Raw genomic sequence first — 14,801 nt, forward strand, 5'->3', positions numbered from 1 at the left:
CTTGATTTTTGACCTATATTGTACATTGCCTACAAAATGCTACTCCTTCGCCATTTGTAACCCGATTTTGATTCCGTTTGCTTTATGTGATGGCACTAGGTGAGGGCTTCAAAACTTCTACACAGAATTTTGACCTTTGACTTCTTTGACCTTTGACCTTGATTTTTGACCTGTATTGTACATTTTCCTACCAAATGCTACTCCCTCGCCATTTCTAACCCGATTTCGATTCCGTTTGCTTTATGTGATGGCACTAGGTGAGGGCTTCAAAACTTCTACACAGAATTTTGACCTTTGACTTCTTTGACCTTTGACCTTGATTTTTTTACCTATATTGTACATTGGCTACAAAATGCTACTCCTTCGCCATTTCTAACCCGATTTCGATTCCGTTTGCTTTATGTGATGGCACTAGGTGAGGGCTTCAAAACTTCTACATAGAATTTTGACCTTTGACCTCTTTGACCTTTGACCTTCATCTTTTTACCTATATTGTACATTTTGCTACTGAATGCTACTTCCGGCGGGGACATATATTACGCACCGCGTAATTTCTACTTTTCCTTGTTTTTTTTTTAAATCCTGTGGAGTGAACTTCTTCCACAGTTTTCAAGCAATTGAAACCAAATTTGGTAGGCATTATGGCCCTGAGATATAGATGTGGAACACATAATTTTTGTGTTTGTCACACAAACCGTTGCCATGGTAACCACAATTTTACCAAAACCTTGCAGATCGAATAACTTTTCCATCATTCAAGCAATTAAAGTCAAATTTAGTATGTATCATGATCTAGAAGTGTAGTTTTGCAAGACACCAATGTGTTAGTTTAAGGAAAATGTATTGCCATGGTAACCGCTCATTTTTGTATCAAAATAAACCATTCAAGCTATGAAGGTCAAATTTGGTGTGTATGATGGTCTTTAAGTGTAGTTATGCAAAATGTCCCTTGTGTTTGTATCAGACAATGCATTGCCATGGTAACCCCACTATTTTCCCAAACCTTGTGGAACTCAGTGTCAACTCTGTAATTGTACAGGAAGCTAAAATCATTCCGTTTCCAATTCGACAAATGCACAAACTTGGTATTAACGTCATTGCCCTCATGACATCACATACTATAAAGCGACACCAGGGGCGGGGGTGTTAATCACCCTCATTGAAGTAGATTGAAGATAGACAGAGTGATGTGCCTGATATTGTGCAGTACTTTCACCTGCAACATATTTTTCACTTTCTTAATTAGTTTCAGCTGCTGATGTGAAGGGGCCATTTATTATGTAATGCATTAATCTTTGTATGTCCTACAATGTACTTGTGTAGAAACAAGAACACTAAAAAACATCACAGAATTTCATAGTAATGAACCAAATAAACAGTAATCTGTATTCATCATTAGGGAAACTGGTTGTTTTGTTGTTGTTTTTTGAGTGAAAAGAATTGATTTTCCGATAAAACAGTCCTGATACGTATAAAGTGAATGTTACAAGAATAGCATCCAGACAACATCTCTGCATGGATAGGTGGCTCTACCGTAGTTTGTATGCCAGTCACTGCACAGCAGACTTCCAGACAGGTCCTGATTTTCAATTGATCACCAGAGTCAATTTGCAGCCAAAATGGTCATGTCTGAGGCATATTATGGTTATATGCTTCTCTGGTGGTAGAAAGGCTGTAGGAAGGATTGTGTCATCATATCCCACCTCCCTGGTAATATACAGCAATTTAATTGCATGTGGCATACTTCTGAGTGGATGTACGTGTAGATGACTTTTAATAGTAAAGAACGGCATGCTGCATGGGATGCGTGACATCACCAGTGATACATAATAAACTGTAAAAGTGGAAATTTGTGTGATGTAGAAATTTTCATGCATTTCGGGCGACCAGAAACTAGCACAAAAATAAAAGCACATGTATATTTTCCTTGTTATATCTAACACTATTTACCGTTTTGATTCTGCAGAATTAAAAAAACATGACATTTATCTTATTGGGCAGAGCACAAAAAACAAAAAAAAAATTACTCAGGCAAAAATGTCCACTTTCACAGTAGTAGATCCATAGTAGTGTGTGCAAAACCCTCTATGATCTTGCATAACACACAGTACAGCACAAACAAGGATAGAAGCACAGGAAGAAATGACAAAGCAGACACTGACAGACCAATTTGTGTCTCTGACCCAAGTTTTTGACATGTTGCCTCATCCTGACTTCAGGGAGCCACCATCCTGAAGATGCTGCAGAGCTTCCTGATGAAAGGATCCCAGGACATCATGATGCAGGGCATCCAGGCCTACCTCAAGAAATACAAGTTCAGCAACGCCAGGACCTCGGACCTCTGGGCATCCATCTCAGAGGTGACTGCACTTTTGTCTGCTTTTTTTTAAATTGATGTTGGTCGGAGAGAGCGGGGTGCCTTTCCGAGAGATGGATCCCGTTCTAAATTAGTGGCAAAATGAGAATGAAATTGGGACATGCCAGGTGGTAAAGAGTTTGGAGGAAATCACTTTCCTCTCTTGGAAGATCCATCTGCTAGAGTCTAACAAGATATTGATGACACTTTTTTTTTCTTCCTACGGAAATATGTATCGGAAATGGATGTGAGGTGCACAATCACAACATGCCGATGTGGACAGGTTTTAGAGGTGTTTCAAGGAAACATGACAATTTCACACGCTGTTCAGGCATAGCCACCACACTAATAAACTGTGTTTATATGTAGTATGCAATGTTATGATAAATTTTCAATGATACCCAAAATATTCCTAGTTAGGTGATCCGAGTATCCTCTCGGATCACCTTCTGTATCTGTACGGATTCTTTGTTCTTCTTCTTCTTCTTCTTTCTTTCTGGACAAAAGTTGTGCATCTACTTACTCAGAAAGTTCTCAGTGTATCAATTTCAAACTTATAGCATATATGTATCATGTCCCAAAGACGACAAATCTAATGTATCATTGTGATTGGTCAACCGTGACGTCACTATGACGTCATTATAGGAAAACACATTTTCATTCATATCTCATTAATGGAAAGGAATTTTTCAATGAAATTTACGTCACATATATTTCAAGTCAAGGGCATTCTACTCATATTATCAAAATTCATATTTATTATTAAAAAGCGCGCGTACGCGCGCGTTAAAATATTTGTATGCTCCAATCGAGCTCAAATTTATTTTGCACACGTTTCAGACCATTTGCAGCATTTTTCGAAAAATTGAAAAAATTGGACGGGCGCGTACGCGCGCGCGCATATACGCACGCACAGCTCATATGCAATAGAAATTTCCCGTTTTTTCACATTGATCGAATGCCTGAAAAGTCAAGGAAGATGTCTACCAAGTTTCAAGTCAATCCGACTCAATATGACGTCATACGGGCCCGTCAAAGTTGAAATTCCGCGCACGCGTCAGTGGCGATACACAGTGCAACTATGCCAAAAAACCGCCAATTTTAAATCCGATTTTACTTGTCAGGATGGACGGTGACCCCCCATTTTCTTTACATATTCTAAAAGCTGATGAGTTGTACATGTCATTTCATGGGTTGACGATGCAGAAAAAATGATTAAAAGATATCAAATTTCTTAATAGAATAAAAGAAGTAAATTTTCAAAATGACGTCATCAAAATTCAAGTTCACTCGAGCGTATCTCACTTATACTTTGCCGATTTTCACACAAATTTCAGTATGTTGTAGCTTATTAAATGCTCTTTCATTAATATAATAACAACATTTTGATTGGATAACGGCATCACCTCGTAAAAATGGATTGAAAGTAATCTTGTCAAATTTGACCAGTTTACGTGTTATCTCTATGGGAGTGCAGTTTTTCTGGAAATGAAAATTGACATGACTATATTTCTCGAGCACTGGCTCACTTATGCTTCGGTGAATTTCTCCCAAATTTTAATATGTTGTAGCTGAGGCTTTAGGCTATCGTAAGTGTGCCCTTCGTTCTTTCATACGATGTCGGCATCACGTCAAAAAATCTGGTTGAAATTAAAGCTTATCTTCGATGTATTGAGATATTTCTTTCTTTCTGCAACTTTCTTTGCAATAACTCAAGAAAGACAGCCCCTATCACCTCCATGTTTTGCACATGTTTAGTTTATGTTACGTACATTATTTCATAAAATAACAACTACTTCATCGGACACCATCTTGGGTATGTAAATTAGGGTCAAAGGTCATAAATATTTCATCCTGTATCTTAGTAAATACATATCCTATCTTTCCCATATTTTGCACACGTAAAGACCATGTTGCAACAATCATTTCACAAAATAACCACTTTTTGCTCAGATGCCATCTTGTCTGTGCAAAGTGGGGTCAAAGGTCATATGTACTTTTTTCTGTACCTTCGTTATGACGTGTTATCTCTATGGGAGGGAATTTTTCTAGATGTGAAAGTTGACATGATTGTCCTTATCGAGCACTAGCTCACTTACCCTTCGGTGAAATTCTCCCAGATTTTAATATGTTGTAGCTGAGACTTTGCGCTATCGTCAGTGTGCCTTTTGTTTTTTCATACTATGTCGGGATCATGTTAAAAAAAACTTGGTTGAAATTAAAGCTTATCTTCGATGTATTGAGATATTTCTTTCTTTTTTGCATCTTTCTCTGTAATAACTCAAGAAAAACAGCCTCTATCACCCCCATATTTTGCACATGTTTAGTTCATGTCAAGTACATTATTTCATAATATAACAACTACTTGATCGGACACCATCTTGGGTATGTAAATTAGGGTCAAAGGTCATAAATGTTTCATCCTGTATCTTGGTGAATAATTGTCCTAACTTTCCCATATTTTGCACACGCAAAGACCATGTTACAAGAATCATTTCACAAAATAACCACTTTTTGCTCAGATGCCATCTTTGGTGTGCAAAATGGGGTCAAAGGTCAAAATATACTTCATTCTGTATCTTCGTTAGTGCATACGGAATTCGGTACCAAAGATGGCAGGTCTGACTCCCTTTTCTAAATGAGAAATCAAACATCACATGGCCAATGTCCCCTCAACACAGATGAAACCTGTATGGTCATGCCTATTGGGATCTGGACTCAAATCATTGATTTCCCAATAAATCGGATCACCTAATTTGTCAGTGTTGACAAATTCCGAGTCTAGTTATTATTGAATGTTATAATGAGAAATATTCTATTATATATTCATTTGTTGTTGTTTTTTTTCCCCAGGACAAGCTGTAGATGTGTTTTTGTTTAATGGGAGTGGGTGGATGTTAGAGGGTGGATAGGGGTTTGAGGGGAATAATGAAAACTTATTATTTCATATTTCTTCTCCAGCAAATATTTATGAGTAATGTTGTGTTAGTACTTTTAAGTGTGACCCGTTATTCTGACATCAGATATCATTGTTTTCCTTTTTCATGACATTCATTTATTTTCATATGGTAGTTACTATTCCAAACCAGAAAAATCCCCTAACTTTATTTTCACCAAATAATAGCAGTTGAGCAAAGTGAGCAAAAGACACTAAACAAAGTCAAAAAAATCCCACCAAAATCCTGACTATCTCAACAAATTAGAACGATCCACCAAGCACACTTGATCGTGAATATTCCAACAAAATAGAGTGAGCCACCAAACGCACTCAGTTGCCAGAAACTATATGCTGCCCTCTATGTCACAATCCTCTAAAGATTAATGCCATCATGCCACAGACACTGACGTCCATTCATTGTGGATAATGAATTCCCCTCTTCTTCCCTGCTAGGTGGCAAGCAAGGCGCAGAGCGGCAATGGCGTGGATGTGGCAGACATGATGGACACATGGACACTCCAGATGGGCTTCCCCATGATCAACATGACACATAAGGGGTCAATGGTTACCGTCACCCAGCAGCGGTTTCTGATCTACCCCAGGGGCGAGCCGTCTCTGGAGTTTAATTCAACCTATGGGTGAGCTCCCACCATTGACTCCCTGCATAGTGGGTGCATTTTTACCTCCACCAAGGCAGGAAGTTATTTTTTCATTGATCTTGGTTTGTCCATTTGCAAAATAACTAAAAAAAAGTTGAGAATGCATTTGAATGAAACTTGCAGGAAAAGTTGATAATGACACGAGGAACAGTTGATTAACAGATGTAGTGATCCGAGAAGTTTTATGGATTTTTGAGGGATTTTTTTAATCGTATTGCAGACAGGGTCAATGTACTTCAGAGTTTAAGCTGCGTGTATTTGAGGTTTGAGGTTCTAAGCGTGTGCTCTGCTCAGGCGAGGTGCCGCAGCCATGTGGATGGAAGCTGATGACGTATACAAAAGGCTTTATATTGGAAATTAGGTCGATTTTTCTGCATGCATGTGTAGGTGGAAATGAGCTGCTTGGCGGGGGTCTGTGCTCTCTGAGTGCTTTTCTAGTCAGTGTTACTTTAACTCCAAACTTGATTCGGAGCAGAACAAGGAATGATGATGATGATGATGATAACAGTAATATAGTTCTACTGTCCATAGATGTTAGGGTATTTGCCATTTGATTTGACACTCCTTTCCTGTAATTGTATTGAGAATAAGAGACTGCCCTAAAAACCCTAGTGAAGTGTGTTTCAATTACCTGAGGTATCTGTTACTGAAGAAATAAAAGAGTTATATGTGTAGATTTGGTATTAGTGGAGCGGCATAGCTTGAAAAATTAGAGGAATTGTGCATTTTATGATAAAAGCACCAAATTTCGCACAAATGTTGACAATTACATTAGAAATAAATTCAGATATTGGGCCATCGAAAATAGCGCCCTCAACGGCCATGGCAGCCATTTTTTAAAATGGCCGCCATAAATGCCATTTTTCGTAAAAATTTACAAATTTCAAAAGGGAAAATCAATAAGATTTTGCAAACGAGTGGGAAATAACATTCAAAATAAGTTTAGATCTTGGGCCACCGTAAATTACGCCCTCAACGGTCATGGCAGACATTTTTCAAAATGGCCGCCATAAATGCCATTTTTCGCAAAAAAAAATTACAAAGTTCAGAAAGGAAAATCAGTAAGATTTTGCAAACAAGTGAAAAAATAAAATGTAAAATAATTTAAGATATTGGGCCATCGAAAATGGCGCCCTAAACGGCCATAGCAGCCATTTTTCAAAATGGCCGCCATAAATGCCATTTTTTAATAAAAATGTACAAATGTGCAAAAAAATATATCATTTGTTGAAAAACCCTATCATTTTCGATACAACAATCTTCCTTTACCAAAACCTCGAACAAATAGTTGTAAACGCACATTCTTTTATAGAGGTATAAAGTTGCATAATAGTCTTCCCATTTGTATTCGTAACTGCCCAACAATTGTAACATTTAAGCGATTATTGTTAAACAATTAGACTGAATAAGACTCAATGGTGTCTATTTTATGAACAATTCAAAGATTTTGTCTTGTATGAAGTATGTATAATTAATGATTATTTTGATTTGTATATCGATTTTTAATTTGAATGAGAAGATGATATTGAATATCATTATGGTTATTACAAGACGATATTACCTTCTTTCCTCCCACTTTTTTTTTCTATATATTTTTTTTTTCTTCTTCTTCTTTTTCTTCTTCTTCTTCTGGTCCCCATGGAAGACCAGTGACTCTATAACAGTGTCGCTGAATATGGGTTTTCCAGCCGTTTTCCACTATCTCATCTATCACTTTGTCTCTGTTATTATTGTTTCGGTTCGCTGTCTGTAAACTCATACTCGTACCGTTTAATGATATTAATTTTCTCTTGTTTGTATAGTTTGTATAACATTGCATTTCTGTAAACTCTGTATATTTGTAAAGATATTTCATTTGTATGCTTTTTATGACGGAAAATAAAACCAAACCAAACCAAACCAACAAATTTCAGAAGGGAAAATCAACAAGATTTTGCAAACGAGTTGAAAATAAAATTCAAAATATATTCAGATGTTGGGCCATCGCAAATTGCGCCCTCAGCGCCATAAATACCACCTTTTTCTCCGAATTTACTAATTCCAGAAGGAAAAGACAGTGAAATTTTGCACTCAATTCAAAAATTTCGTTTGAAATATATCTTGCGCCTATGTATTACATTAATGTAAATAGCGCCCTCAATGACCATTGCAGCCATTTTCAAAATGGCCACAATGGATTCCATTTTCTTTTATTTCCTGATTGCACAAAAGGAAAAGTCAATAAGATTTCGCACACAATTTGAAAATTATGTTTGAAATAAATATTTGTATTAGATTATTATAATACTGCCCTCAACGGCCATGGCCGCCATATGCCAAAATGGCTGCCATAGTCATAATCATTTTGTTTTAAAAATGGTAATTTCAGAAAGAAAAGTCAACAAATGTGTACATAAATTGAAAATCATGTTTAAAATCAAACAATATATCTAGATTGCATTAACTCTAGAAATTGTTCCTTCGCAAATTTTGAAGAAGAAAAAAAGAATGCTTATAACGGTAATTGCAGTCATTTTCCAAAATGGCTGTCATAGATGCCATTCTTCTTTAATGAAGATGTCCTAATGCCGGAAGAAGACAGTAAACATTTTTTTTTTTTTTTGGCGGAAGTTGACAATACATATAAAGAAGTTTGGACATTGGACCATCATAAACTGTGTTCTCAATGGCTATTTCAGCTATTTGTCAAAATGGCTACAATACGCACTTCCTTTTTTTTTGTCTTGAAAATTTGCTTTAATTCAGAAGGAGAGGACAGTAGAATACTCACAGAGACATTATATAATCTGAAATATGGTGTTACGGAAATCATTTGAGGAACATTTGAAATAAACAAGGCAAATGCTTAACAATTATATCTCACCAATGATGAATGCATATTTTAGGTGGCAAACATAAAAGATTTCCGAAAAAGCGTAATATGAATATCCAGGGATAATGGCGCCATGTGTTAACTTTGACAGTAACACCATTTCATTGAATATATGGGATATATGACGTGTATCTATTCTAAAATGTAACTGCCTAAATATTCTTAAAACAGATACGAAAAAAATGGCCTTTCATTTCACGAAAAAAAGTTAATCTACTTGCTATGTTTCCATAAAACATATACCTTTGATATCCATATTGTTAGCCGTCACACACGAAATACTGCAATTAGGACTAAACTGAAAACATGAATTTAGAACTAACCCATCAATGAAACCTTTTTTTTTTTTAATTTACATTTCTTTGAACACCAGATTGCATTAGATACAATGGCTGTTTAGCAGTATTCTATTGCTTTCTCCTTCTGGAATAAGCAAATAAAAATAAGAAGTGTGTGGAAGCCATTTTACCAAAGAGCTGCCATAGCCGTTGGGACGATGTTTAAATGGTGGCTCAATATCTTCATTTTAAATTTAACTTCAAATTCAAACTTGAATTTATTTGAATGTCTTTTGTCAATTTGCACAAGAAATTATATTGTCTTCTTGTGGCATTATCATATTTTCAAGAAATAAATAGCATCTATAGTGGCCATTTAGAAAATGGCTGCCATGGACCTTGATGGTGCCATTTGTAATGATCTCATATATTATTTTCTTTTGAATATGATTTTAAACATAAAGGTATGTACAAATTTCACTGGTTTTCTCTCTGAAATTAGCAAATCTTTCCAGAAAAGAAAAGAAAAAAGAAAGAAGCAGACATCCATGGCGGTCAGCATGGCCCTTGAGGGCGCCTTCTAAGAAGACTTTACACTTAGATTAATTTCTTGAGCATAATTTTCAACTTGTTTGCAAAGTCTTATTGACTTTTCCTTCTGACATCAGCAATTTTTTTTTGCAAAAAACAAAGCAAAACAAGGGGGGGGGGGCATCCTTGGCAGCTGTTTTAAAACTTGGCTGCTATGGCTGTTGAGGGTGCACTTTTGGATGGCCTATTATCAAATTCAGTTTGAATGTAATTTTCCACCTTTGTGGAAAAAAAAAGACATTCATGGGGGCCATTTTGAAAAATGGCTGAAATGGCCATTGAGGGGGCAATTTGCAATGGCCCAATAAATTTACTTTTGAATGTACTTTCCCACCTGATTGCAAAATCTCGTTTACTTTCTCTTCTGATTTTAGTAAATCTTTTCAAAAATATAGCATTTATGGCAGCCATTTTGAAAAATGGCTGTCATGACCGTGGAGGGTACAATTTCCGATGGCCCAATATCGATATTTATTTTAAATATCATTTCCCATTTATAACTAAAATTTCATTTTTTTTTTCATTTTTTCCTTTTGAAATAAGCATTTGTTTTTAATGAAAAAATGGCAAATATGGTGCCCATTTGAAAAAAAAATGGCAAATATGGTGCCCATTTGAAAAAAAAAAATGGCTGCCGTAGCCATTGAGAGCGCAATTTTCAATTGCCAAATATCTGGATTTATTTTGGATGTAATTTCCAGCTTGTTTTAAAAAAAGACCATTGGCTTTCCCTTCTGAAATTTGCATTTTTTAACAAAAAATGGCATTTGTGGCAGCCATTTTGAAAAAGAGGCTATCATGGCCGTTGAGGGCGCAATTTCCGATGGCCTAATATCTAGATTCATTTTGAATGAAATTAACATTTATGGGAAAAATGTTATTAACTTTTCCCTTCTGAAATTTGCAAAATCATCGAAGAAGTGGCACATTAGACAGCCATTTTGAAAAATGGCTGTCATGGCCGTTGAGGGCGCAATTCACAATGACCAAATATTTAGATTCATTTTGAATGTAATTTCCCACTTGTTTGCAAAATCTTACTGGCTTTCCCTTCTGAAGTTAGCAAATATTTTGAAGAAATGGCATTTATGGCGGCCATTTTGAAAATATGGCTGCCATTGCCGTTGAGGGCGCTATTTCCGATGGCCCGATATCTAGATTTATTTTGAATGTAATTTCCCATTTGTAACCCAAATCTTATTGACTTTTCTCTCCTAAAATTAGTAAATTTTACGAAAACATGGCATTTATGGCAGCCATTTTGAAAAATGGCTGCCACGGACGTTGAGGGCGCTATTTACGATGGCCCAATATCTAAATTTGATCTGAACGTGATTGTCAACCTGTGTACGAAATTTGGTGCTTTTATCACAAAATGCACAATTTTTCGGCTATGCCGCTCCACTATATAGCCTTTTCACAGCACTCATTGTTTGATGCAATGTGTGAAAATAAGCACAATGCAATAATATCCTCCTTTAAGTAAATGATCCTCACTCCAGAAGAATACTAGTGAAATATCTACTTTTGAGTTGATGTCCATCATTTCCAGCATCTACATGTCTTCTAAGCAGCGTTATCCAGAAACCAAAAGAACCAATAAAATCTTGGAAGGTTTCCATGGCAATAGAACAAAAGGCTTAATGGTGCACAAAATATTCTTTCTTGGGTATGCACGTGGCCCTGAAAAGGACCTACCAACTCCCAACATTAAAGGACAAGTTCACCTTCATTAACATAAGGATTGAAAGAATGTAGCAATATTAGTAGAACACATTATTGAAAGTTTGAGGAAAATTGGACGATCCGTTCAAAAGTTATGAATTTTTAAAGTTTTTGTGCAGTCACCGCTAGATGAGAAGACTACTGCAGTGTATGAAGTCACATGCGTACAACAATAAAGAAAAATATAAAGAGAATTTCACAAAATTTCATCTTTTGAAAAAAGTACACATTCCCTTGACTCGTTACTGACATATGTTATGGGTAATATTATTCCCATCGCCTTTAGAAAGAGGCAAGTGAAGTGCTTTTTTATTATGCGAAAAAAGTGAAAATATGTTGAATTTTCTTTATATTTTCTTTATACTGTTGTACTCATATGACATCACAAGCCTTAGTAGTCTCCTCATCCAGCAGTTCCAACACAAAAATTTTAAAAATTCATAACTTTTGCATCGATTGTCCAATTTTCCTCAAACTTTCACTGATGTGTTCTACTAATATTGCTGCATTCTCTCAATCCTTATGTGTATGGAGGTGAACTTGTCCTTTAAGGTAAGCATGTTCTTACCATTTTCTCTTGAAAATGGTAAGAATATGCTTACTGAAACATCAAGAGAACCAAGTTGAGGTTTAAAAAAATGAGCTAGATTTGAACACGAACACATCCTGCTTCTACCTGTAGCGTATGCTGCTAAATTACCATCCTGTCTGTTCCTCATGACATCACTTTTTGCATTTTCTCTTTCAGATATAAGTGGATTGTCCCTTTAACCTACTTCACAGCTTCCAATGTCTCCTATGTGCGGACAGAGATTCTCCATACAGACCAGGGTATGATTCAATTAAAGCTAAGATTGTGTTTGATGCCATGAATGATGAATTTGATGGATCTAGCCACTGTAAAACTAGTTTCTTGATCACTGTGAGAAAATACAATCACAAACAGAGTGAAGTTATGATAACTGTAATGACATGTCTCCAAAAACTTTGTTGCAAGATGAAAAGCTGATCAAGTTATGTCACTCATGGCAGGGCTCGACACTAACTTTTTGTCTACTGACACCTTTGGGCCACTGAAATCTTTAAATGTAAAATTTTGGTGACCTAGAAAAAGATATGTAGTAACAATCCATTTTGAATCTTAGTTGCCAGATTGGGTCACCAGAAGATAAATTTGGTGGCCCGACACAAATATTCAGTGGCCCCTTGCCACGGAGCCACTGCTAATGTTGAGCCCTGGTTATGGAGAGGTTCAGGAAGATATTATCATTGCATTTGAATCGATTAGAGATGTCACCATTGCCCACTTTATATGAACGGTTCGATGCAGCTTCAACTGTCTTGAACATTGGTGATGAGAAGTGGTTCAAGGCCAACTCGGAACAGTCGGGCATGTACCGTGTCAACTACGATGGTGCTTCATGGATGACCCTCATCAACGTGCTGCTGAAACATCGTGATGATATCCCCAAACCGGCCGACCGGGCCAGTCTCATCGATGATGCATTCCATTTGGCATGGTGTGTACATCCTTCCCGCCCTCCCCAAACACACACCTTAACCATGCCCCCTCATGGGCATACAATCTCTCCTCATTCCTCCCATGCTCCTCCTCCTTCCTAAACTTGACCCTCCAAAATCTCCATCATCACTGCATGTCACAAGCCTTCCCTCATCCTTGCCCTGCACCCTGCAAATCTTCTCTGTTCCTCATCTCAGACTTGGACATGTTCAGGGGCAGATCCAGAAATTCCGAAAAGAGGGGGCGCAAAAAAATATTTCTGGTGCCACCTCTGGGATTCATCGGCTGACAAGCAAAACACAAAAACAAAAAAAGGCAATTTCTGCTGCCACTGCAATCACCCGACTAAGATGGTTTCTTCCAAAATTAAAGGAGGGCATCTGCACCCCTTTCATTCTTTTTTTAAATTTCTTTTGTTTAAAAAAAAAAAGAAAGGGGGCGCTCACCAGGGGCGTCCCCATCTGGATCCTCTTATGATGTTGAAGTAGATTTCATCCCAAATCTCTCACCCTTCCCTTGGTCTTAGCTTCAGTCCCTTTCTCTGTCCTTTAAAACTGATCCTTCTCCCCATCAGTTAGCCACATCTGCCCCTTACCTTCTAAGACCCAGAATTCCTACCCCATATCCTCCCATCCCTTACCAAATGTTATCCCCTCCCCTACTCTAAGCCACACCCCCTCCATACACCCCTGTCCTAAGAATGTCCCAGCAATATTTACAGCTCGGTCACACTTTATAATTGTGCTGTTAAAAGGTGTAGCAATGCATGAGGTACCTTTCCTTTAACCTTAATTCTCTTTTCACAAGAATTGCAAAAAACAACAGGGAAAGGCGAGATGTTTTTTGCAGTCAGTGTGAGATTATCATTGATATTGTATTATTCTAATAGAAATATATCAGTACAGTCCGACCTCTTCTATACAGCCTACCTTTATCCGGATCTCTCTATTATGCGGACGCGATCTCGCCATGGATTTTTTTTTTTTCAATATAAAAATTATGGGGAAGAGGGAGATTCCAAAATCAGACAAAATTCCTGCACAAGATCACATGAATTACTTATCTTCCCCAACATAATTAACATACATTCACATCAAATTTCATCTAAATAACATGTATTCAGGTATTCACTACCCTCAAATCAAAGCAAGAACATGGACAGAAAGCTTTTCATTAAATAATGGCACAAGACAGGTGATTGTTCATTGAGCAAATTATCAGAAAATTCTGAATGCAGACCAGCTGATCGACGAGGATGTGACATGATCACACAAAATTGATTCATTAATCTTTAGCTACCACTGGGTGGGCAGCTGCATATATTAAACATTGAGTCTCCCGTATCCAGCCAAATCCCTTTATTCGGATGAGCGCAGGTCCCGACATGCCCGGATAGGAGAGGTCGGACTGTATTATTCTGCGAGTCATTATCTTTGCAGTGACAGCTAAAACTGTGTGTGTTGGAAATCTGATTATTTCATTTTATGAGGTATACTCTGTGAAATTGGGACGCCCAGACTTGCAAAGCCATGCCATGTTCATGTAAGATTGTCTCAGCAGAAGGGCTTTAAGTTCAGGAATTTTTAGTTTAGTGACGGAGAAAAAAAGACAAATCAGACTAAAGCCTGTTTATTGTAATACAATGTGCATTACATGTTGAGTAATGATTGCCTCGTTTATTCCTCTAAAGGGCAGGGTATGTTGACTACTCCATACCACTGAATCTGTTGGGGTATATGGAACATGAGGTGGAGTATGTTCCCACCGTCACAGCCCTGAGTAACCTCGCTGTGATCGGAGATGTGCTGTATGGAAGAGAGGGTTATTCTTACTTCAAGGTGCGTACACAATTAAATACAG

General features: G+C 37.2%; 1 protein-coding gene across 1 annotated transcript in view; it reads left to right on the forward strand.

The window, feature by feature from the left end:
* Nucleotides 1-14,801, forward strand: part of LOC140237734 (endoplasmic reticulum aminopeptidase 1-like) — an 81,761-nt gene that overhangs the window by 57,839 nt on the left and 9,121 nt on the right. The window contains exons 8-12 of the mRNA XM_072317660.1: nt 2,220-2,360; nt 5,748-5,932; nt 12,168-12,250; nt 12,750-12,939; nt 14,632-14,779. Of these exons, the coding sequence (XP_072173761.1) occupies nt 2,220-2,360; nt 5,748-5,932; nt 12,168-12,250; nt 12,750-12,939; nt 14,632-14,779 (747 nt within the window). The remainder of the gene's footprint in view (nt 1-2,219; nt 2,361-5,747; nt 5,933-12,167; nt 12,251-12,749; nt 12,940-14,631; nt 14,780-14,801) is intronic.

Source organism: Diadema setosum, chromosome 14, assembly GCF_964275005.1.
Source record: "Diadema setosum chromosome 14, eeDiaSeto1, whole genome shotgun sequence".
NCBI lineage: Eukaryota > Metazoa > Echinodermata > Echinoidea > Diadematoida > Diadematidae > Diadema > Diadema setosum.